Here is a 23,016-nt window from a genome sequence, read left to right as displayed (position 1 = left end):
ACGGATTAAATGAGTGTCTTAGTTTATCATTCATTAATACATGTAAAATTATTTTTTCATATGATATTTTGAAATTTCTATTCTCTTGACTACTTTTATTAGAGGTATAAATATAATTATTATATAAATAAAAATATTACTATATATGATCATAATGTTTCGGACCTTGCAAATTCTAACATTTCTAAGAGGCATTACTATATTAAAAAAAATCACAAAGGATTTTTCATCACTTTAGTGTAACACATGAAATTCTAAAAATTTATAATAAAAAACTTAGGAATTAATCATAAGATACCATTAAAAATAACTAGGATTTTTTTTAATATTTCTCTCAATAAGAAAATGATATATTTTACATTATAATGAATTATACATACAGGATATCAGGGGCGGATCCATATGGTTGCCAGCCTAGGCTGGCCGGCTAAAAAACCTTTGGAGAATTTTGTCCGGTGAGGTTTAAACTTGGGTTGAGAAAAAGAAAACTCGGGGTGAAGCCATGGTTAGGCTGAGAAGCCTAGATTGGAGCAAATTCCTGGGTCTACCACTGTAGGCTATTGTATAATCTTTCAAGAAATATAAATATATGCACAATTAAAAAAAAATTCCAAAGAGTATTGATGTATTTAATATATATATATATATATATATTTAAGAAAATACAATATAATTTTATTAGATAATAGAAGAAGGGCCCAAGCCCACCAACTTTGCATGAAATTATGTTGACAGTCACGTGTTAGGTTATGCCCCATACCCAAACATTGACATACCATATTTTTATCAACATGTGGACAAAAATATCGTCACAATTATGAGAAACTTTATTTTTGGAAATTTTCTCAAGTCCTTCTCCTGCCACGTAGTCTCTTCACGTCCATTCACACACACACACACACACATATATATATATATATATATAATTGGATAATAGTTTTATATTAAATTAAAAAAAAAAGTTTTTAGGTTGGTTTGTAGAATATCTATTTAACATAATAATGATTAATGAGTTAAGAGGAGAGAGAAAGTTTGGTTGACCATCAAATTATAAAGGTTATATTAAATTATTGATAATTAATATCTATATATTTTTTATATATATAGTGATGAATTGGAGGTCGGTTCCTGCCAAGAGATTCAAATGATCTATTAAAAAGTAACTAGTCTAATAATGAATTTTAATCCAAACCATTGGTTTATAAAATTGTTTCAATGAAAAACATATGTATAATTACTCATATTAATGTTTGGTCCAAATGGTAAAGATTTAAATTGTTTAAACGTATAGTTTCAAATTCAAATGTTTGTGTATTCCAATATCTCACCTTCATGAGAGGGGTGGATAAAAAATTAATATTTTTACTATTTTATATACCTTTTAAGTATGTAAATAATTTTCTTAATTACACCTAGATTATTTTCAAAATAAAATTAATATTAATATATTATGTAGAAGTGTATATTTATTATTGATGCAATAACTAAATAATAGTGAGTTTATTTTTCATGTAAAAAATTGAGTATTTGATTCCCTCCTAATTAAATTATGTTTAAGTATTTAATAAATATATAAACGGTGGTGGTTTATCTACTCTATAAAAAAATTATATCTTACAAATGAGACCGAATTTTTATTTCCTCAAGATTTTTTTTTAAAACAATACCCTTTTTAAGAAAAAAAAAACAAGCAACTTTGTCCCTTTAGACTCGTCGGTGAAAAGAACAATTCAACACAAAAAGAAGCATATTGTTTCTCATAAATACATCTAAAATAGGTAGCGTGTGCCGGGCCGGCCCGGGAGTTTCCAGGTCAAAAAGGGCCCACTGGGAGAGGTACGGTGGTGCACCATCTTTCTTTGCACTTTTAATGACCCAAAAAATTAAATCTCATAAGTTGCACTAACAGCCAGCCAGTAATTTGTGGATCATGTGTTAGCACTGTATTTTTATTTTTTTTATTTTTTTGTCTGAGTCTCAGAGAAAAGTCCCATTCTTGTTCTTGAGTAGGATCTCTTTCCCTATTTGAATCCACACTTGATTTTAAGTTGCAGCTCATGAACAGAAGAAGAGGTGAGTGCTCTAAAAATCTTCTTTCTTTCTTTTCTATTTTTGGTTTATTATGATGTGTGGAATAGATAGATCCATGATCATCAATCTTTAAGTTTGAAATCAATGCTTTAGAAATATTATGAGATCAAAAAAGATCAATAAGTGAGTGAGTGAGTGCATTATTAATCTGCTTGTATTATTTTGATGAACTTAGTAGCCTTTAGTGGCTTGAAATTTGCAGAGAATACTGAAAGTGAAGTAGAAAACAAAAAACAATATCATGCAAGACAAAATTATGTTATAATAGACTAAACTTCTACTATCTTTCTTTGCTTTCATAGTAATAACATTACTCAATATACAAAACTGAACATAAACTGCAACATATATTTCATTCATTTCATGGATGTTGTGTTTTTCTGTTCACAGTTACAATGGATAAGCAGAAACATATATGATAGATACTAGTTGTATAAAATAAGAGAACAGAAAGCATGGATGTTGACAATACCAAAATTTCGGAGTCATCTAACATGGATATAAGCTCATTATCTCTGGAATCAAGCAGTCGATGGGTTCGCCGTCTAAAGTATTGCCCTTCGGAGTATTTGGATCAAAGAAACATGACACAGAAATTAGCAAATGCTTTGAAGAATGTACAATTACAAGAGACAATGGACAATGTCACAGTTTTAGCACAAAATGAATGGTATTATAAGGAATCTGCAAAGAAGACAGAGTACTCTTGGATTAAGAGATGGTGTCATAATAGTGACAAGAATGTAAGAATTGAAGATAAAGATTTGCCGAGTTTTGAGTCAGTGAAATTTATTGGAAAGTCTGCGTTCAAGAAACTGTAAGGATTTCAATGTAATGTTGAAATTTCAGAGACGTAATTTGCATCACTAATATGTTGACAGTGTTGTTGCATTCTCTGTTTTCATCAGCACATTTTCTATTGATGAGTTTTAAAGAACTTTCACTTTGTAGTAATGTTGTAGTTATAATTTGTATGCAGACGGAATCCAGTTTTACATTGCATTAATGTGATTGTTATGATGGTTGTATTTTTATTAAGAGGGAATGATTTATGGCTTGATGGAGAGAGCATGAAACCTATATGCATGTTTCAGTACACTCTAATAACATATATATATATATATATATATATATATTACATAAATGGAATGATATTATATGCTTATGTTATCTTTTGAATTATATATATTTAGTTAAGTTTTTTTTTTTAAATTTACATAAACCACTATTTATTAAATGAAAGGAACAAAGCGTGCAAATAAAACACGAGAGTATAAAGATCCACCAACCATGAAGAGAATGCAGACAATAAAGAATATATTACAAAGACATAACAAAGAATTGACACGAAAAAAAAAAAACATGTTCAATAAAACCAAATTATAAATATGATAAGAGATGGCTTGAATCAATGATGGGGATCCAAGTGGGAATAGGTGATCGGACCTTCAAGACAATGACCCAAGTATTAATGAAGTTAAGGCTTCTTCTATTTGCCGGTATTGACTCCTCCAAATTTAATTTTATATTATTCAGAGCTAGAAAAATTCAAGCAAGAAGCGTATGATTGATTTTGTAAATAATAGTATGCAGAGACAATACAACACATGAAAATACAGTTATTTTCTCAAACCAAATCAACCAATAAATTATTTTACTTTTTAAATTGGTGTTGACATATTATTTTATTTTTTTAAATAAAATATTTAATTTAAAATTTGGATTATCTGTATATATATATTTATTTATTTTATTTTTTTTGGGGGGACTTGAACGAGAATTTATTTAAATTTTAAACTTTGCTCATAAACCCAGATAATTTTGAAACTTTTGACAAGAAAATAAGGGGTTTAATAGAAAATTTCAGTCCCCAAAAGGCAAGCCCCACCTTATCCTTCTCCGTCGCCAATGGAGCCAACACTGGCTCTTCGCTCCGCTGCGCTCCGGCCTCTTCCGGCCGCCTCCGCCGCTGCCCTTTCCGTATGCTCTCTTCTCCACCGAAACCCTACTTGTTCTTCTGCTTCTGGTGCTGGATTATGGCGTCCTACTCTCGGGAGTGGTCGCAGGAATGGCTTCTCTATCTCCAGTGGAAGGAGTTATCCTATAGTGGAGGGTGGAGAGGATGAAGAAGATGAGACTCTTTCTTTCCTATCTCTGAGTGAGAAGCCTGACCGTAGCTTGGCTGTGCTGGATGATTACGAGCTGGAAGAGCTCGATTCTGATCCTCCGAACCATAAGAGTGGTGGGGTTTTCATCCTTTGCCCTTCTTTTCCAATGTTTTCTGTTGTTTTCTTATAGAATTTTCTCTGTTTTTATAGTGTTGGTTGGACGATGAATGGTTGGTGTTCATGTTGAGGATTGGATTATTTAGTGTATGCTTTGAATTTGGATGGATAAAAAAAATGGATTTTGATGAACTCTGACAATGGAAAGCAAACAAGAAGATGAGCTCTTTTGATATATTTTTTTTTCTTTTAATTTTGCGGTATTTGTTTGGCTTTAGAAGTATGTATTGATTGTGTTGTACTTGTTAGATAAAAATAATTGGACCGAGAAGTTTTCTCATGCTTTGATTAACTGAATAGAACTATGTGCAGTGATGGATTCTATGGATATGATGAGGACTGAAAGTTATGTACAAAGGGAATGCTTTGAGACGATTATAGTATTAGTGGTAGGCATAGAATGTTGAAAGTCAATGAAGTAACTAATCTGATAGAAATAATGGAGATATGTCAATTACTATATAGAAATAATGGCCTTACCACTTGTGTTAAATCCTATGAAACTTAAGTTCTATATCTGCTTGCGTTAATTGCTCCCTCAAAGATTATGCACTTGCAAATAATTTGAAACATGCTTAGAAATGAACTTGTAGTAAATTAAAGAAAGAGTTGAATTTTAGTGAGGGTTGTAATGTTATCTGCTTGTTTGTTTCGTGGCTTGAGCCTTGATGTGAATCATGATATAGCAGAGTAAAATGTTGATGTAAGCATACTATCTAGGATTTGTCGCAAATACCTATATTAACAAAGTGGCATTTCAGACAGAAGGGCGCTAGTTTTATTCTTGATGAGAAGGTGATACTCATTGGTCCTCTCCTTTCTTGTTGAGGAATTCATTTATAAAAATAATAATAATAAAACGCACTTTTGTTTGTTTGGTCTATGAAGCCACTTCTTGTTTGTTTTTCTGAATTATAAATTTGTGAAAATTCTAGATTATATGCATGAACATATTAAGTAAATGAAATGCTAAAGTTTATTGTGACCATCTAAAAGATGTTCTGCATATTGAATTTGGACATTTGAATAATTTTCTCTTACCTAAGTTTAAAGATCCTGGGATTTAATGAGCTGTAGTATATTCCCTGGCTCTCCATCTATTTCATTTAACTTACCTGATGGCAGATAGCACAAGGTGGCTCTACCTTCTTTAGTTGATTTAATTTTAAAGGGAAGTTGGACCTTAAGGAGCTAGAGGCTGTGCATGCTTTCTAAGAAGGCTTTAGAACTATTTGGGTTTGGATGAAAAGGATTAAATTTAAAAAGGATCTGTGTTAAGGTACTGACTATTTATTATCAAAAGCAAGTATTGGGACAAGTTAGAGAGGAACTGACCTGATATACTAAAATAATGAGCTTTATGTGAAGCTTAAGTAGAGCATGGTGCATCAGTGCTTGAAAAGGCTGTTTAGTATACACAACTATCAAATAAATCTGACTATGCTGTTGTTGGAATCAAACAGTGATTGACATGTAGAGGCAGAAGACCATACATGTATGCAGTTATGCTTGAGAATAAGGATTAATATTAATGATCTTGCATGTTGCAAGGCAATAAGATCTTTGTGAGCTTATGCTCATTGATGAATCTCTATGAATTGTAATTCAGAGTGTGGACCTAGTCATCTTCAAATACTCAACAGGACTTCAGAATCCAGTGGTAAATCTCTACTGCTACATACTATGGTCCAATCCATGGCCTTCATGCAATGCAATTATTTACCCAAGCACATATGTAGAAAATTCTCAATGATGATGTTATTGACAAATAATTGACGTACCGAATGTTTGGTGATTATGAGACTTGTCAGAAATGTCAAATGCTTCATAATTCCTTCTCCAGGACTGGAAGAATTAGTCTGCTTATTATTCTCAACAAACATTTGTTACTATTTCTTCCTGCTGGCATTTCTATCGATTTCCTTATAATATAACAGAACAGAGAAACTGAAGATTGATTGAGACAACTTTTTCTCATTTCCACTATACCAGCCTGCAGTTGTATGGTCCCTTGTATTTTTGTAGTCATTTCCAAGATAGTCATTATTACATGTCTAAGCGTGCGTGTTGCAGGATATGTGGCAGTATTAGGTAAGCCAAATGTTGGAAAGAGCACTCTTTCAAATCAAATGATTGGTCAAAAGCTTTCAATAGTTACGGATAAGCCCCAAACTACAAGGCATCGAATCCTTGGTATATGTTCTGAGGCTGAATATCAGGTATTATGCTTTCAATGGTTAGACACCTTAAACAGTACCGTTGGTGGAGCTTTTGTAGTTATTTATGAGTTATGGGTTAGTTTGCAGATGATTCTTTATGATACGCCTGGAGTTATTGAAAAGCAAATGCATAAGTTAGACTCTATGATGATGAGAAATGTTCGAAGTGCTGCAATTAATGCAGACTGTGCTCTGGTTGTAGTTGATGCCAGTAAGATGCCTCAGAAGGTATTCCTTCCAATGTAGAGAATATTTCAAATTCCCCGAGCACCTTACCAACCAGTAATCTTGGTTTCAGATTGATGAAATTCTTGAAGAAGGGGTGAGTGAGCTCAAAGACAAGCTTCCCATTTTGTTGGTGTTGAATAAGAAGGATTTGATAAAGCCAGGAGAAATTGCAAAGAAGCTTGAGGTATATTTTTTATCCGTTGATGTTGGTTTTAGGGTTTTCGTATTCTGTGGATTTAAATTTCATTTTATTTATTTTGAATATGTCAGTGATTTTTAATCCATTTGTGTTCATTAAACTGCTCATTTTTCAGTGGTATCAGAAATTTACTCATGTTGATGATGCCATACCTGTAAGTGCCAAATATGGCGCTGGAGTGGATGATGTCAAGGATTGGATACTGTCAAAGCTTCCTTTAGGGCCTTCTTATTATCCCAAGGTATCTGACTATTGATAAGTGTTATAATATTTCCTATGCATTTGGATTTGGAATTGATAGTTTAGATTAATTGACCCCAAATTGCCTGAATTAGCATGTCAACCGCCATCATTGACATATGAAAGTGCTGTCCTGTTGAATTTAGTAGGTAAACTTATGATCACTTGGTAAATGATCCATCTCATCTTAACATTATTTTGACTTCCTTTTACCCCTAAACCTTTTAGTAAATTGAAAGATTTCGGAACCTACATCTTTGACATAATTCTTTATTCACCTTAACCTCTTATTAAACGACATTCATGTATTGCAATAATCCATTTTTCTCCATTGATCTCACAAAGGTTATTTATGCATATTTCCTGTTTTACTCTTTCTTGATATTTGATTTTTTGTTAATATGCTTTTCATGGTTTTAGGATATAGCCAGTGAACATCCTGAGAGATTTTTTGTTGCCGAAATTGTAAGAGAGAAAATATTTATGCAATATAGAAAGGAAGTTCCATATGCATGCCAGGTACTCAGGTTTTACTTTTTAAGTTTTTATTTCTCAATTTACCAGTTTAGCAGCTGTGTGTTTCTTGTTATATCTGATAAGGAAAACATTCATATTTCCTCCATCTGCAGGTCAATGTTGTAAGCTACATTAGCAGGCCCACCTCAAAGGAATACATTCGTATTGAAATTGTTGTTGAGAAAGAATCTCAGAAGATTATTCTTATTGGCAAGGTATGTGCCTATTCATTTTTACGAAGTTTGTGAATCAGTGGTCTTTATGTAGTTAATATCTTGACAATACATAAACTCCTTCTTTCCGTCTTTGGAGAATAGAACAATTTAGGCAATAGCTCCATTACTTAGTGTTCAAATATCACCCCAACTGCAACAGCATTCAATGTAAATACAGATCACGTACCTTTTCTTCTGAAACCAAGAGAATTTTGGAGAATGTTGCATTCTCCTTGTTATGCAAAGACTTAAAAATTGGCCTCATATATATGCCTCCAAATTTGAATTCAGAGACTTTGAGCAAGTTGTTTGCACCTGTGAAATTCCACCTGAACATATCTGTGGTCATTTTGCAAAAACAGCCCTCTAAAGTGATATTTAACGTATTTGACTACAGACTTTTATGTTTTTGTTTATTCAAAAAATCATTTTTTTGAATTGGGATCCAATGGCATGATATTCGAAAAAGCAATATTTCTACTCATATTGGTTCATTTAAGTTTGCTATTTTTTCAATCAGTGCATCACTGGGGCATGGCTTTTCTGGTGTGTGCATACTTCCTCATCTTACAATTGGGAGGTTTATTCAAAAAATAATGAATAAAAACTTTGCAGCCATAACATGGTTTTTTTTTTTTTTTTTTTTCTTATTCAGCTTTTAGAATCTGCTTCTAATAATGTTAGTAGATGATCATTATATTGAAATACTTTATAACTTGGTATTCAATATCATCTAAATTTTAACAGTTATATTTCAAGATTGTTTTAGCTTGGTCCTATCAGAATTTCATCACCTCACTCTCTCTATTTGCCTTTCCTGCTTTGTCACAGAACCTTCATTCAAAATCAAATCTAACTTATTCCCCTTGTAATCCCAGGAAGGAAAAGCTTTAAAAGTATTGGCAACAGCTGCAAGACTTGATATTGAAGATTTCCTTCAGAAGAAAGTCTATCTTGAGGTACCGAATAAAATCTAATGTTATTCCTTTCTTCAACAACAAGCGAATCGCATGTCTCTTTAATACTACTCTAGATGCCTTATGTTTTTATGGATTAAACAGGTGGAGGTTAAAGTGAAAGGAAATTGGCGTCAAGACGAAGACTTGTTAAGGAATTATGGCTATGATGGTCAGATCAAAATCTTCTGATTTACTTTGTCTATCTTTTAATTTCATCATGCTTTTACTCTTCCAAATCTGTATTGAGGAATTCATGTTTCTGTTTCAGCTGTGCATTATCTCTTTTGCAGTATTAGAATGCCTGTGTTAGTGTACTTCATTGCAGCACTTGAGGAGCTAGGGTTTTACTCAATTTTTAAGTTTAATTTCCATGTGAAAAGGGTTTAGTCATTTGATAGAATTATCATTGTTTATTATTTGTATTGATTTTGCATGCTAAAAATATGAAAGTTTCTAGAGATTCTTATTTTTCGGCTACATTATATATTTCAAGATGTAAATTTAGGTGGAAATGTAGCAATTATAAGAGGATTAATTATTGGGGTCATTCATTATTTTATTTGTAGAAACAAAAAAATGTAATTTAATAGGAAATAGCTCAATTCTATAATTGCAAATAATTTGTAAAATAAGAATCCAACACAGAGCCCTGATTTATATATATAATTTGGAAATTATTCTCTTGTGATCATGCTTGCATTATCTTCTTGTGACTTAATATAGGATCCATTATCCACAAGAGCTCTTTTCCTTTTCTTGGTATCTTTTGCATATGAATAATTAATGCTTGATTAAGACTGCTCAAAGAGGGAGAGAAATCAGGGTTTTTTTTTTAAAAAAAACTTTAATATAAATAGAAACAGATAAAAAAGTTACTCTATTTCAAAGAAATTCTCTTGTAATAAATATTTATATTTATTTATTATTATTAAAACTTAATTACTCATTTTGTTTTATTTTTTTGTTTAAACAAATGAAAAGAAGAATCAGGTTTATAATGTTTTAACAAAAGATTTCATGGAAGAAGTTTGTTAGTTCTTCCAAGAAAGATGTTAACTTGTCGGCACCGTAATCCGCGCCCCAACTGCTTCACCTAAATGGGACCACCAAATTCTAACCGTCCGTTCCGCCGAATCTCCCGCTTTCCACGATGATCACGGAGATCCTACGGTCAGATCTTCTCACCTTAATGACCGGGGTAACAAAGTGGGTCCCAATTGAAGAGTGGGGGGAGAATGGTTGAACATGGGCATGTGCACTCAGTGGCCGACCAATCACGTGCGTCCCACGCGTGCCTCGACCCCTGAATGTTGGACACGTGGCAACTGATAAAAGGTTTGCTGAGAAAACGCATCCAACGGCTGACACTTGGTTGGTAAAGAATTGAACCGAATCCAAGCTTTTGTCTTTTGAGCGTTGGGGGATCTTGTCCGGTTTTAAGGGACCCGTTTTTATTATATTACTACTTGAACAATTGATTAATTGGGCATGGTTTTGATTCATTGTTGTTGTTGTTATTATTAATTTTTTCTATGGAAAGAGGGCGGGAGAAGCTTTTGAAATTGTGGTAAAATTTGCTAGTACAATTTTTGTGTCGGTGTTTAAGATTTTTATCTTGCAAATATTTATAGTTTTGAAGATTACTTGAATTTTGTTTTTACTTTTTTGTCGGTGGTTTACATAATTTTGAAGTGATTCAATCTGATAATATTAATGTTGTCGGTTTGAGAATTTTTTGTGAAGGTAAAACTTAAGCAGGAATTTATTTGCATAAAATTGATATTAATCTGGGATATCTTCTAGATTATTGGTATATTTTTTCCCTTAAATCTTTATTTTTTTTTTCTTTTTAGTTTTTTGCTTTATATGAGCATGCATTCAAGTCTAATTGAGTGTAGAACAACTCATACTAAAGCTCAAAAGATGGTGATTCAAAGTAGGCATTTTCTTTGCCTTTGCCTACAAGGGAAGCATAGTATAATTTTTTTAAAAAAAAAATGCTATGGTTTAGAATTTCATATATATATAAATATATATATATATATATATATAAATTGATACATTGATATCATAATTTATAAAACAATCACTATCAAGATCTTTCTCTTTCACTGAGCTCATACAGTTAGCATGCATGTGCCAAGATATAAGGTAACAACTAACATGCATTTGAATTAATGTGACAATATCTCAATTACTTATATTTTACATCATATTGACAGTTATGCCCAATTTCCTCCACAAAAACAAACAATGACATAAACTCTAAAATAATTAATAAATCTTTAACTTTAAATAAATAAATAAAAATAAAAGCAAGCAAAGCTTCACTTTTCCTTCTCAACTGCAAACAACAAAATTGCAGCAGGTACAAGCACATTTAACTCTGCTCTCTTCATAAGAACCAACCATTCACAGATCTATTTAAAACACACAAACCACACAACATGTTCTTCCATTCTTCATTCCACAGAGTAAGATAAACAGTGACAAAAATGGAGAAAATGAAGAAGGTTTTCATAGTGATTCTAGTGATAACTTTGATGAAAGAGCACCACCATCAAGTTGAAGCAGTGGGAGGAGGCTTCATTAGGACCAGAGGACTTCACTTTGTGCTCAATGGCAACCCATTCTTTGCTAATGGCTTCAATGCTTACTGGTTGATGTCCTTTGCTTCAGACCCTGCACAAAGATCCAAGGTCTCCTCTGCTTTCCAACAAGCTTCCATCCATGGTCTCACTGTTGCTAGAACTTGGGCTTTCAGTGATGGTGGTGGTGGCTCCACTGCCCTCCAGTACTCCCCTGGCTCCTACAATGAACAAATGTTCCAGGTTTCAAATCTTTCTTTCTTTCTTTTTCTTCATCTTCTTCATTCTTTGTTCACCAATTATATATATATATATATATAACTTTTTTTTATTTTAGGGAATGGATTTTGTGGTCTCTGAAGCAAGGAAGTATGGACTTAAACTTATCCTTAGTTTGGTGAATAACTATGATAACTTTGGTGGAAAGAAGCAGTATGTTCAATGGGCTAGAAATCAAGGACAGTACATTCAGTCTGATGATGAGTTCTTCACTAATCCTCTTGTTAAAAGCTTTTACAAGAATCATGTTAAGGTAGCACTTTTCTTGTGTTGCTGTTTATTAGTATTTGACAAAGTTCATTTTCATTTACTCTTTTTTTAATGTTTTTATAGACTGTTCTTTCAAGAATCAATTCAATTACTGGAGTTGCTTACAAGGATGATCCAACAATCTTTGCCTGGGAGCTTATGAATGAGCCTAGATGTCCATCAGATCTCTCAGGAAGAAGCATTCAGGTTATTAGATTACAAATTTACAATGTAAAATTTTTCTTGAGAATATTTCTGATTGTTTGAACATGTCTGACAAATTTATTTCTGTTTCTGTGTTTAGGCATGGATTACTGAAATGGCTGCTCATGTGAAATCTATAGACAGTAATCACTTGCTTGAAGCTGGTTTGGAAGGGTTCTACGGGCAATCGTCGTCAAGGATGTTACAATCCAACCCTGGTTTCCAAATAGGGACTGATTTCATATCTAACAATTTGATCTCCGGCATCGATTTTGCCACTGTCCATTCATATCCTGATCAATGGTAAAAGTACTTGTATGTTTATGTTAAGTAATTTGTTTAGTAAATGTATCATGATTCTGAAGAATTCTGTTGTTTGAGCAGGATGACTAGTGCAAATGATCAAACACAGCTTTCGTTCTTGAACAATTGGCTTGACATACACATTCAAGATGCCCGCAATGTTCTTCGTAAGCCATTGCTGCTAACGGAGTTTGGAAAGTCATGGAAAGACCCGGGATATAGTAATAGCCAAAGGGATGCATTGTTCAGTATCGTGTACTCGAAAATTTACTATTCTGCTAGAACTGGAGGTGCAACTGCTGGTGGCCTCTTTTGGCAACTCCTGGCTCAAGGAATGGATTCATACAGAGATGGATATGAAATCATATTGAATGAGAACACTTCGACAAATAACATAATCACTAGTCAGTGTCGCAAGCTTCGATATCTCGGGAAATTGTTCACCCGTGCAAGGAACATTGAGAGGTTGAAGAGAGCCAAGGCTATCAGAAACAATCAATGGCGAGCTAGTGACAAAGGAAAAGGTGCAGGAAACTAAGCTTTCAGTTGATGCATGAGAACAGTTTTTAAGTATCTTAAGTAAACCGTGTATAACTGTTTGTGTTCTCTTTGTGATGTTTCTAAGTTCATCCAGGAGAGAGATGTTTTTATTGTTTGAATTCTGTCAGAATTTGGAAGCTATTATTAAATGTTTGCAGAGTTTGATTTCTGAATTTAGAATTGATGAATCTACACATCTTAAACAAACAAACAAATTAAGAGAAATGCAAGACATATATAATATAATGACAGACTGGAAATTGATGATATTTAACATTGGTAGCAGCTTTGAAATTATTGTACCAGATAATTCTTTTCACAGGACCAAGAAACATGCTGCTAGTACATTTATTGATCACTCGCCAAACAGGAAATGGAAACCAACTAATTTTTACATAAGAGGACATGCTGTCTCAACATTATTCATATATCAATCCCCGATCGCTACGCAGGTTCAATGAAGGTGGCCATTATTGTACAGCATTAAGATTTCTGACCTTCAATGTGGGATTTCCTTCATTATGTCGATGATTTGCAGCTTCTGATAAACATCACATGACGGTGCCATCCTTGATGATTGCATTCTTTACTATTATCACGATCCCCGATCGAATGTAGAAGCCTTCGTTTGGTCTGTCGGCCTCTTGGACACCCTATAAACATAGGTAGACAATATATTATATGATGCTTCTTCAACTGTTACAAATCAGTTGAGCATGACTATACATACATCTTTGTTTTCAATCACCACATTTTTTCCAATCCTCGCGTTCATGTCGATAATGCAATTCCTATGGAAACACAAAACCATCAAGAAAACAATACTAAATAAAACTAACGTTCGTATTTCTATTAAGACATTGATCTGACCTGATTCGAGTATTTTCCCCCACGCCGATAGGAACCTTACCCTCTAAAAGCATAGATGCAATCTCAAGCTCAGTCTCATAGTAATCGGCACCCATCATCATGGTATCCTGGGATGTGTTAATCATCAAGGTCAAATTAGACACTTAAATGTATATTGCAAAGGCTCTGGTTGAAATCAGAGATACAGTTGAAATTTTTACAGCTCCAATTGACTTGTTTGTAAAAGTTATATAGTTATAAATAGACGAAAAGGACTTTTGAAGAGGAAATTCAGAGAAAAAATACTTCTAAGAACTTACCTTGAGTTCTACACCAGTTTCCAAACGTGAGCGAATTCCTACGATTGAATGGTGAACGGCACACTCTCGTAAGAAGCACCCGTGTGAAATTATAGCATCTGTAATCTGCAAATTTCAGTTAAATGTAAGATTCTTGAAAATAAAAGATAAACAACAAGTGTTTAATGTTGACATATATTAAATCAACATACCTTGCATTTATCCATTTTGGTTGGGGGTAAAAATCGAGGGGAAGTGAAGAAGGGAGTCTTTGGATCATAAAACTGAAACTTGGGAGACTGTTAAAAAAAATAAAACAAAAGAAGATATTTTAAGCTGAACTTTGTCCTTGAGTTCTCTTAGCTAATAAAAGTTAGACCATGTCAAGACAAACCTGACTTGTGAGAGCTAAATTTGCATCAAAGAATGGTCTAATTGTTCCAATGTCTTCCCAGTAATCATTGAATACATATGCCTAACAAGATTTCAAAAAGTATTTAACAAACATAAGCACATGATGAAGAAGCAAATGGATTGAGACCATTGCTATTTACTTTATAAATTTATTAATTTTTAACACAAAATAGACAAGGGATCAATGGAAAAAGTAGACAAATAAGTTCTTTACATGAACATTGTGCTCCTTGACAGCCGCAGGAATGATCTCAGACCCGAAATCATTCAATGTTGGGTAGTTCCACCTAAAAAAAATCTTATTGAGAACATTGATTGTTATGAAAAGCACTAATTCCTCACAACCACATGTTTAACATACCTAAGAAGCTTTAGAAGAAAATCTCGTCTAAACACATACACTCCCATTGATGCAATATAAGGGTACTTTAACGCTTCTTGGTGAGACAGTCTAAGAATCCTTGTGTCCACTTTCTACAATCAACCATTTAAAATGGGTTAATTCTGATAGGTTAGCAGACGTTCGATACAAAGAAGATGAAAAGTATCAGCTTACCATAGCTTCCAAATCAGCACCTTTCGGCTTTTCGCAAAATTGAATAACCCGGCCGGTCTTATCAATCTTCATCAATCCACAGTCAGATGCCCGACTACCAAAAATAAAATACCAACTCAGTATAGTAAATTAGAGAAAAATGCATTAGACAAACCTCAATCTCAACTCAGAGTTCGATAATGAAGTATCCTACTTTTCGATACTATTCAATTACTAGAGTCCAATGCCATCATCTTTTACATTTAGATCTGTCATCTTTCTTAAAGTTTAGAAAATAGTGAATAATCTATTTTACGCATGTATTATACCTGTCATCCATTGGCACACATGAAACTGTAATTTCAGCTCCGGAGTCAATGTGTTTCTGCGATCACATTCATTGAATGCTTAGTAAAGGCGTCAAAAATTACCACACATCGAAATTTAGAAAGTAAAGTAACAAGTAATCCAATGAAGACATACTTGCACAAAGTCCATGTAGTCCATACGGTACAAGTGATCGCCAGATAAAACCAGTATGTGCTCTATGTTCTTATTCTTGGTGTCCTGAATGCATGAGGAATAGAAACAAGGATTAAAATATCAAGGTCAAAAAATTTAACCATCATTGTTTGTTAGCTAAATTTCACACCTCGAAGACCCAGATGAATTGCCTCACAGCATCCGCTGTCCCTTGAAACCAGTTCATTCCTGCTTCACCAGGTGTTTGAGTTGCTGCTAATACCTGTTCATAATATAAGACAAAGTTCGTATTGTCATCATAAACCCGGAAAAATACGAGACTAACTACAAAGGATCCATACAAAATTGATTGTTGCTATTTGCAAGGCTTAGAAGGCAAACTAGGAGCAAAGTTCAAGAGCAAAGAAATTTACCTCAACAAATCCATCCCCAAAGCTGATGCTACCTCCATGATATGTATGGCAAATGTGACGATTAAGGGATTGAGAATTAAATTGTGTCATGATGAATATCTTGTTGATGCCACTGTTGATACAGTTGCTCATCGGAACATCGATGAGTTGATAGCAACCACCAATTGGAACCTACATGGTGCAAAGTCAGGATAGTGTATACTGATTATTCGAAAAATTAAGCTTAAATACTTTGACAACAATCAAATAAATAACTGACAAACTCAAGAGGTTCTATCAGGCATATACAGTTGAGAAATGAACTTAGGAACACCCAAAATGCAATAAGCTATATCTTTAAAAGCTGATCTAGGATATGGCCTTTTCATGGTAACTAAATTTTAGGACAACATTCACATAAAGAAAACCAGCTTGTCTAATTATAATAAATGTCCAGTTTGTCAAATATCTTTGTCAATAATGAATGCATGGAACAACCTCCCTAATTCATTAATTTTTATTCTTAAAACAATAATCTTATCATTGATCTTCTGATTTCATCAACAAACAGTTTGAGAACATGTTAATAAGAACAAAATGAACTTGAAAAACACTTGTAAACTTCTCTCATGAAGATCCAAGAGTCAAATAAATCACAAGAAGAACAAGAACCAAAACAAATCCATCAAAACTATCCAAAAAAAAAAAAGAGACAGAATCAAGATTTCTCTTACAGCTGGAGTAGCTCTGGTACTAGTAAGAGGAAAAAGCTGAGTTCCAGCACCACCACCAAGAATAATAGAAGCAACACTCTTAGGATCTGCTATCTTAGTCCCAAACATAGGAGCCTGAAAGATCTGAAACCAAAGCACAAAAATCAAATCAACAAATCAAAAACCCAAACAAAACATTAAGAGATCAAGCTTACCATAGTCTCCTGATTAACATCTGAAGTAAGAACATTGAATGTCACTCCCTTCCTACCCTTTCCATCCCAACTCCCACATCTATCACTCCCTCCCAATTTGCTCTGAAAGCTCCCACCTTTGAACTTCATTCCCAAACATTCACCCCAAAGTTCACTCTCCACACTACCAACAGCTCCATTCTTCACTCTGTTCACACACCCATTGAACTTCATTCCCATGCTAGTGAAGTCCACCAAACTCCCCATGATCATACCCAAGCTCTGCAACTAAGAACTATAAAAAGCTAACAACTTTATGAATCTTAGTGAACCTTTGGATCTTAGAACAAAAGTTGGCAGAGTGTTTGGAGTGGACTTTGCTTTCTGGGAAGATTTATAGGAGGTTTTGAGGTGGACTGAAGCCTGTGAACAACACGCTTGATAATTATTATGGCTGGTCACGGTTATTCATTTATTTATATATTTATTTATTTATATTTATTTATTTATTATTGTTATTATTATTTTTTGAAAATGATACTATACTTTTAGAGAGCAGAGATCCCGAGTAGCCCTTTCTCTTTCCTTTTCTCTCTCCGGAGAGATCTCTTATTAATAGAGTTGAAAGGGTGATTATAAACTTTTCGACTTATTATTATATTATAATTAAAAGTTAATAATTATTTAAAATATTATAAAATAAAGTTAATTATTTTCTGGTGCTGAGATATTTATCGGGAGTTTAGAGACCAATTATTATAATTACCAAAGTACATTTTATCATACGGTACTGATCCCAAATCCCATTATAAATGATATCTTACCAAAATTTTTATTACCTAAAATTTAAAACATACTAAATATAATAATATAAAATTAAATTAAATGTGAAAATGGATTTACAATCTAATTCTTGTGTGTCAAATAAGTATATAAAAATCTAATGATCAGAGGATATGAGACATGACATGGTCCTGTGTGAAGTTAGATCTCGAATTATCTCCTCAAGCGCAGATGATCATGATTAGAAATCTTGAAAGCTGACGGTGGACGGCTCTTTTATTTTTTTTTACAAATTCTTTATTGACAGGGGAAAGCGGAGCAGAGTCACTTTTTTTTATCTTTAAGTGCTTCGCCACGTAAAATTTTTGCTTTTATGTGTCTAGTCTGGGATAAGGGGATCCTCACTCTTGACTTTCTTTTCGCCCGGGGTTGCAATAAACTTCCCACTGCAACTTGCTTTATGTGCTTCTCTGATATCGAGTCGATTTACCACCTGTTTTATAGGTACTTTGTGGCTAGGGATATCTGGAACCGCCTTGCTCTCCTGTTTAATTTCCAGAGAGCCCCTTCGTCCAATTTAGACCTTTGAGATAGCTGGTTTAGAGAACTTGGTCCTCCTTTTAGACTCCCTTGTTTGTTGGTTGCAATAGCCGTTTTGTGGCAAATTTATCTTGCTGGATATAACTGTGTTTTCAATTCAGTGTTTATTTCCGTGCATGTCTTATTTCTGAAACTTTGTTACATGTATCTCCCTTGGATTCCAGCGGCCCATTTGCACAAGCCGGAGGAGTCTATTTCTGCGGTCAGACGGTTTATTCAGTTTTCAGGTCCATCTTTGAGTGAGGAGCTGGTTCTTGACGCCTACAATGATTTCTCTGGCTAGCTGTTGTTCTTGATGTGTTAATTGTTCTAGAAGAGTCCCTCTTTACTTCTAGTTGCCTCGTTTTGTTGTTTCTTTTGTTCTATTTTTACTAGTTATATTTTCTTTTATGTGATTTTTTTAATGCATATTTTCTTTTTAATGCAATTGTGTTTTATTCACTATATCAAAAACTAAAAAAAAAAATCTAATGATCGATGCCAAGTGGTGGGTCATTGCTGGTTCCCTTTGTTAAAATATATATATTTCTAAACCTTAGTTAATGTTAATTTTTCATTGATTTTAATAAACAAGATTTATTACTTCCAAATTCCAATAGAAAAATAATGAAATTTTGTTGGATTAATTGACATTGGCAAGATCGGACGGGTGAGGCTCGCTTAATGATGCTACGTGGCGTTAATCGAATGGTTTACTCGGGCAACCGTTAATTTATTTGAGGGCTATTTATCAAGATCACCGCACAACGTGAGATAGACGGTGTGATGCGGTGTAACTAATCTCGAGAAAGAGATGGGGGACAAATGTACGGTTGATTTCTAGTCCACGAGTTCTTATCGGTAGGGCCCACAGACCACGGTGTCCCATGCTTCGAGGCAGACTTGGGAATAGTTTCGTTTGTCGTGACGCGTGGCATCGAAAGTGTGGGGCCCGGGCCCGTTGGAGGGGTGTGGTGGCCCGGCATGGTTCAACCAAACTTTGCTGGCCCGAACACGTGGCGAAATCAGAACGGTTAATTAGAAGGCTCCAGCTCGCCAAGATGGCCACTTGCGGCTTTTGACACTGACCAATGATACCTTTTGTTGGATCACGTGGATTTTAATTATTATTAATTAATATTAAAAACTAATGGTGGAAATCGTACTTAGATTTAATTTTAATAAACTAAACTAAATTAATTAATTAATTAATTAAGTGTTAGAATGTTCCTACACTCGCCCAAAAAATTTTGGACCGTTATACATTAGGACATGTTATTTAGGGATGTCTACAGTTTCATTCATGAATAATATTTTTACAGTTCCAAATAATATTATATAATAATACATATTATCATATTAAATAAATCTGTAAAGTATATATATATATATATAAACAATAGTATTTGGATGTACATAGATGATTTAAAATCTATATATATACATTTGAGGGGAATTAAAGTAGTATCTGTGAACTTTAAAATCTATTGTATACCTCTCATATCTATTTTAATAAATATATAAATTTTAATATATAATTGTGCACGTCATATATATATATATATTATAAATATGAATAAATCGCGTGTCAAGAGACAGACATACATGAGGTATTGAGTTTTATAAAACTTGTACCTTTTTATTTACACGAGCTAGAATTCAAATTGGCTTTGTCAATAGAATGTTATATATTCATATTAAATGTGTACATTTTTTTTAATACCATGAAATAGACCGGTAAAGTAATGATTTGCACATTGACATTATTTTTTGGTTGATTATGTTAAACAGTAACCATAACAAATAAACTAAAGAGTAAAGACTAAAATACAAAAACAATAACATAACTTAATTGCATCATTGCATCATGCTAATTCAACGGAGAACGGTTGAAGTCTTAAGAATAATGACTGGCCATGATTTTATTTTTGGTGGCCAAATACAAGCAAAGATGGTTCATGTAGGAGTTGGAATGTTAAGGGACAAATTTTAGTAGGACATCAAGTGATTGATTCAAAAAAACGCCAAAAATAAAATATGGAAAACATGTAACTAATATTCATACGTGAAATATGTTATATATATATATATATATATAAATGGCGTAAAAGAAATAGTATATCAAAATTTTTAAAAAATAATAATGAAAATAATTAAATACTTAGAAGCACTATCACATCGTTGCTCTAAAAAATATTTCTGACTTTATCATATGTAAGGTATTTCAAAAAATCTTCCTTAAATTACAGTTAAAATTTATTTTTCTTTTCAAATATAATCTGGAAGATCGTGATGGAATTTTTTTTCAACAATCAATAATTAAAATAATATTGAATTTTTTTGAAAAATAAAATAGATGACATCAACTATACAAGTTTTTTTAAAAAAAAAAAAAAAATCTCACTCTTATTTTTTATTTACATAAATAACCATCAAAGGTCTCTCCCTCAACTGCCCTGAGATAACACACTTCACAAAAACATAACCAAGGAATTAATAAAAGACCAAACAAAAACACATGTGAAAAAAACGATTTTATTAAGAACAAAAATATCTTTTTGTTTGTTTTATTTATTAAACACATTGAATATTCCAACAATTAACAACACAATTCGACATGAGAACTTGTGAGGCAATGACATTCAAGGATAAAGATTGACATTCCAGACTTGGACCACAAATATAATGCACAAATTCTAAGGCTATTTCTCTACCATGACCATTTGGGTGCATAAATTCTTGTATAAAACATATATTAAGTGATCAAAAGTCATATAAAATATTTTTATGAGGGAAAAATAATTTCACATGTGAAATGATTTTGATCTCACAAACTCGATGGATGTTCACTTGTTGTGGATTTTTGCAAATAAAACGCGCCTCTATGATTTCCATGAATTTATTTTTTTTATAACTATCATTTATTAATTATATATATATACATATATATCATATTATTATTTATAATTATGTTTAGTAAAAGTTTTATTTTTGTTAAATATTGGCTTGATATCCTTGTGATGAAGCCAAAATCTTGATCTCTTTTAATCCAACGGTCTAGATTGCTCTATTGTTTATATAGGGTTATGTTTGTTGGGTGTTGTGTAATGAGAGAAAAGAGAGAAAGATAGAGAGGGTGAGTTCTCTTGTATTTGGAGAGTGGAAAGAGTGAAGGTGTAGAGGAGAGCTCTTGTTCTTGCTTGATCTCATTAAAGCAATGTAAGATCTTTGTTTTTGAGGTAAGGCTAATTTTTAGAGCTTGGTAATCCTTTTGTGGCTTTTATGCCTATTTCTTGTACTCTTGTACTCTTGTTATTCCCCCATGATATAGTGAAGCATTGTTCTCCCGTGGATGTAGGCTTGTTCTTAGTCGAACCACATTAAATTGGTGTCTCTTACTTTATTCTTGTGAGATTGGTTGTATGTTATCCTTGCATTACCCATTCATTGTGTGATTGCTAGGTATTGTGATATTGCACACTAAGTGTTCGATAAATTGTCACACTAGTTCCACGCTTCCTCACACGCAATAATTTTATGAGTAAAGTAAATTTGTGGAACTGCGTTACGTCAAAAGATAAGAATTTTTTAATTTTATTTTAAAAGGCAAAACTAATCCAATGACCTAGACATTGGAAAGTTTGTGGCTTTAAAAATATCCAAACCAACCGTAAATATGATTGTTCTGGAGTGAATTGTAGGTTTTTAATTCATAAAGTCACCTCAAAAACAAATTATTAAATTATATATGTATATTAAAATATCAAATAATAATAACTAAAGAAAATAAAAAATAAAATAAAATAAATTTTATATTGATAACCAATTTTTTTAATAAAGCATAGGTTGTGTTTGATTGGCCATTTTTTCCGTATAAAATCTTTCCATCAAGAATTTTCCAGTCAAATTGGCTGTTTGATTGTAAAAAATTTTCATGGAAAACGTTTCCATAAAATTTGTCACGCGACCAATTTTTTCTCAAATTTGTGGAGAAATTTTACTCTCTAAACCCAAAGAAAATTTTTCTATGAAAAACCGAGGGGGTTATTTGAAAACATAAATTGAGAGGCAATTTGATTTTGATTTTGATTTTGATTTTTATTTTTTGTAAGCTCCAAGCCGGTGCCGTCGAAGATCATAAATCTATGTCAATGTCTGATTTAGGGTTTTATTTTGTGCATGTGCCTGTGAATTTTCAATCTTTGTTCATATATTCAAAAAATTTGTATTCTATTTGCTTATATTTCTACTATATGGAAGTTTGTGCTTTGTTGGAGATGAAAGTCATAACAAATATTGTTAAATAAATAAACAAATACTCTGATAATTAGATTATCAGAGAGTAGTAACTCGTTATTAATTGTATTGATTAATTAAGCATATGATTTGCTAGCTTTTTTTTCCGTATATTATAACATTAAATATTTATTTATTAAAATAATTAAATTAGTACAAAAGTATGAAAACAAAGGCACTAGCATGGCAGAGGGAGAGGGCCGCCCCCCATGCCCCCTCCCCTCTTCATGCCCTCCCCCCTCTCTCTCTCTCTCTCTCTCTCTCTCTCTCTCTCTGTATATATATTCTCCCCTCTTTTTTGGTTTTTTTTTTTAAATTTTTTTTTTAGGTTTTTTTAATTTTTTATTTAAAAAAATTATTTTTT

At 32.9% G+C, this 23,016-nt stretch overlaps 3 protein-coding genes across 5 annotated transcripts; 2 read left to right on the top strand and 1 right to left on the bottom strand.

The window, feature by feature from the left end:
• The first annotated feature begins 3,961 nt into the window (after positions 1-3,961).
• LOC120251748 (GTPase ERA-like, chloroplastic) lies at positions 3,962-10,533 on the top strand. Of its 3 annotated transcripts, none has more exons than XM_039260388.1 (10): positions 3,962-4,333; positions 6,450-6,595; positions 6,683-6,823; positions 6,894-7,007; positions 7,138-7,263; positions 7,683-7,781; positions 7,892-7,993; positions 8,872-8,952; positions 9,055-9,121; positions 9,221-9,494. In XM_039260388.1, exons 1-10 carry the CDS (start codon positions 4,000-4,002, stop codon positions 9,337-9,339), a joined length of 1,329 nt encoding a protein of 442 aa, XP_039116322.1. In that variant the 5' UTR covers positions 3,962-3,999; the 3' UTR covers positions 9,340-9,494. The 3 variants fall into 3 exon arrangements, with proteins under 3 accessions (XP_039116322.1, XP_039116325.1, XP_039116323.1); XM_039260391.1 differs by lacking the exon at positions 9,221-9,494 and adding an exon at positions 9,934-10,533 and having other exon boundaries at positions 3,963-4,333; XM_039260389.1 differs by having other exon boundaries at positions 3,963-4,333; positions 9,055-9,331.
• Positions 10,534-11,298: 765 nt separating this feature from the next.
• On the top strand, positions 11,299-13,280 carry LOC120251484 (mannan endo-1,4-beta-mannosidase 1). The gene is made up of 5 exons (XM_039260002.1): positions 11,299-11,783; positions 11,878-12,072; positions 12,153-12,275; positions 12,373-12,575; positions 12,657-13,280. Exons 1-5 carry the CDS (start codon positions 11,448-11,450, stop codon positions 13,111-13,113), a joined length of 1,314 nt encoding a protein of 437 aa, XP_039115936.1. The 5' UTR covers positions 11,299-11,447; the 3' UTR covers positions 13,114-13,280.
• A 73-nt stretch (positions 13,281-13,353) lies between these two features.
• On the bottom strand, positions 13,354-17,443 carry LOC120251483 (glucose-1-phosphate adenylyltransferase large subunit 1-like). The gene is made up of 15 exons (XM_039260001.1): positions 17,016-17,443; positions 16,822-16,944; positions 16,109-16,279; positions 15,865-15,957; positions 15,696-15,779; positions 15,542-15,597; positions 15,234-15,327; positions 15,039-15,151; positions 14,892-14,964; positions 14,658-14,738; positions 14,476-14,562; positions 14,285-14,389; positions 13,986-14,092; positions 13,846-13,906; positions 13,354-13,768 (listed from the first exon to the last, which is right to left on the bottom strand). The coding sequence occupies exons 1-15, from the start codon at positions 17,265-17,267 to the stop codon at positions 13,667-13,669; spliced, it is 1,602 nt and encodes a 533-aa protein (XP_039115935.1). The 5' UTR covers positions 17,268-17,443; the 3' UTR covers positions 13,354-13,666.
• Positions 17,444-23,016: the final 5,573 nt, after the last annotated feature.

The sequence above is a fragment of the Dioscorea cayenensis genome, chromosome 20, assembly GCF_009730915.1.
Source record: "Dioscorea cayenensis subsp. rotundata cultivar TDr96_F1 chromosome 20, TDr96_F1_v2_PseudoChromosome.rev07_lg8_w22 25.fasta, whole genome shotgun sequence".
In the NCBI taxonomy this organism is placed as follows: Eukaryota; Viridiplantae; Streptophyta; class Magnoliopsida; order Dioscoreales; family Dioscoreaceae; genus Dioscorea; species Dioscorea cayenensis.
Note: the sequence above shows the minus strand (reverse complement) of the source record. Positions and strands in the feature narration are given on the sequence as shown.

Coding starts and splice junctions, on each gene's coding strand:
- LOC120251748 (XM_039260388.1), top strand. CDS start 4,000: ATGGAGCCAACACTGGCTCTTCGCTCCGCTGCGCTCCGGCCTCTTCCG. Junction 6,596..6,682: donor GTTCTGAGGCTGAATATCAG/GTATTATGCTTT, acceptor GTTAGTTTGCAG/ATGATTCTTTATGATACGCC. Junction 7,994..8,871: donor AGATTATTCTTATTGGCAAG/GTATGTGCCTAT, acceptor TTGTAATCCCAG/GAAGGAAAAGCTTTAAAAGT.
- LOC120251484 (XM_039260002.1), top strand. CDS start 11,448: ATGGAGAAAATGAAGAAGGTTTTCATAGTGATTCTAGTGATAACTTTG. Junction 12,073..12,152: donor TTTACAAGAATCATGTTAAG/GTAGCACTTTTC, acceptor ATGTTTTTATAG/ACTGTTCTTTCAAGAATCAA. Junction 12,576..12,656: donor CATTCATATCCTGATCAATG/GTAAAAGTACTT, acceptor TTGTTTGAGCAG/GATGACTAGTGCAAATGATC.
- LOC120251483 (XM_039260001.1), bottom strand. CDS start 17,267: ATGATCATGGGGAGTTTGGTGGACTTCACTAGCATGGGAATGAAGTTC. Junction 15,958..16,108: donor TTGGGGATGGATTTGTTGAG/GTAAATTTCTTT, acceptor TATTATGAACAG/GTATTAGCAGCAACTCAAAC. Junction 15,598..15,695: donor ACTACATGGACTTTGTGCAA/GTATGTCTTCAT, acceptor ATGTGATCGCAG/AAACACATTGACTCCGGAGC.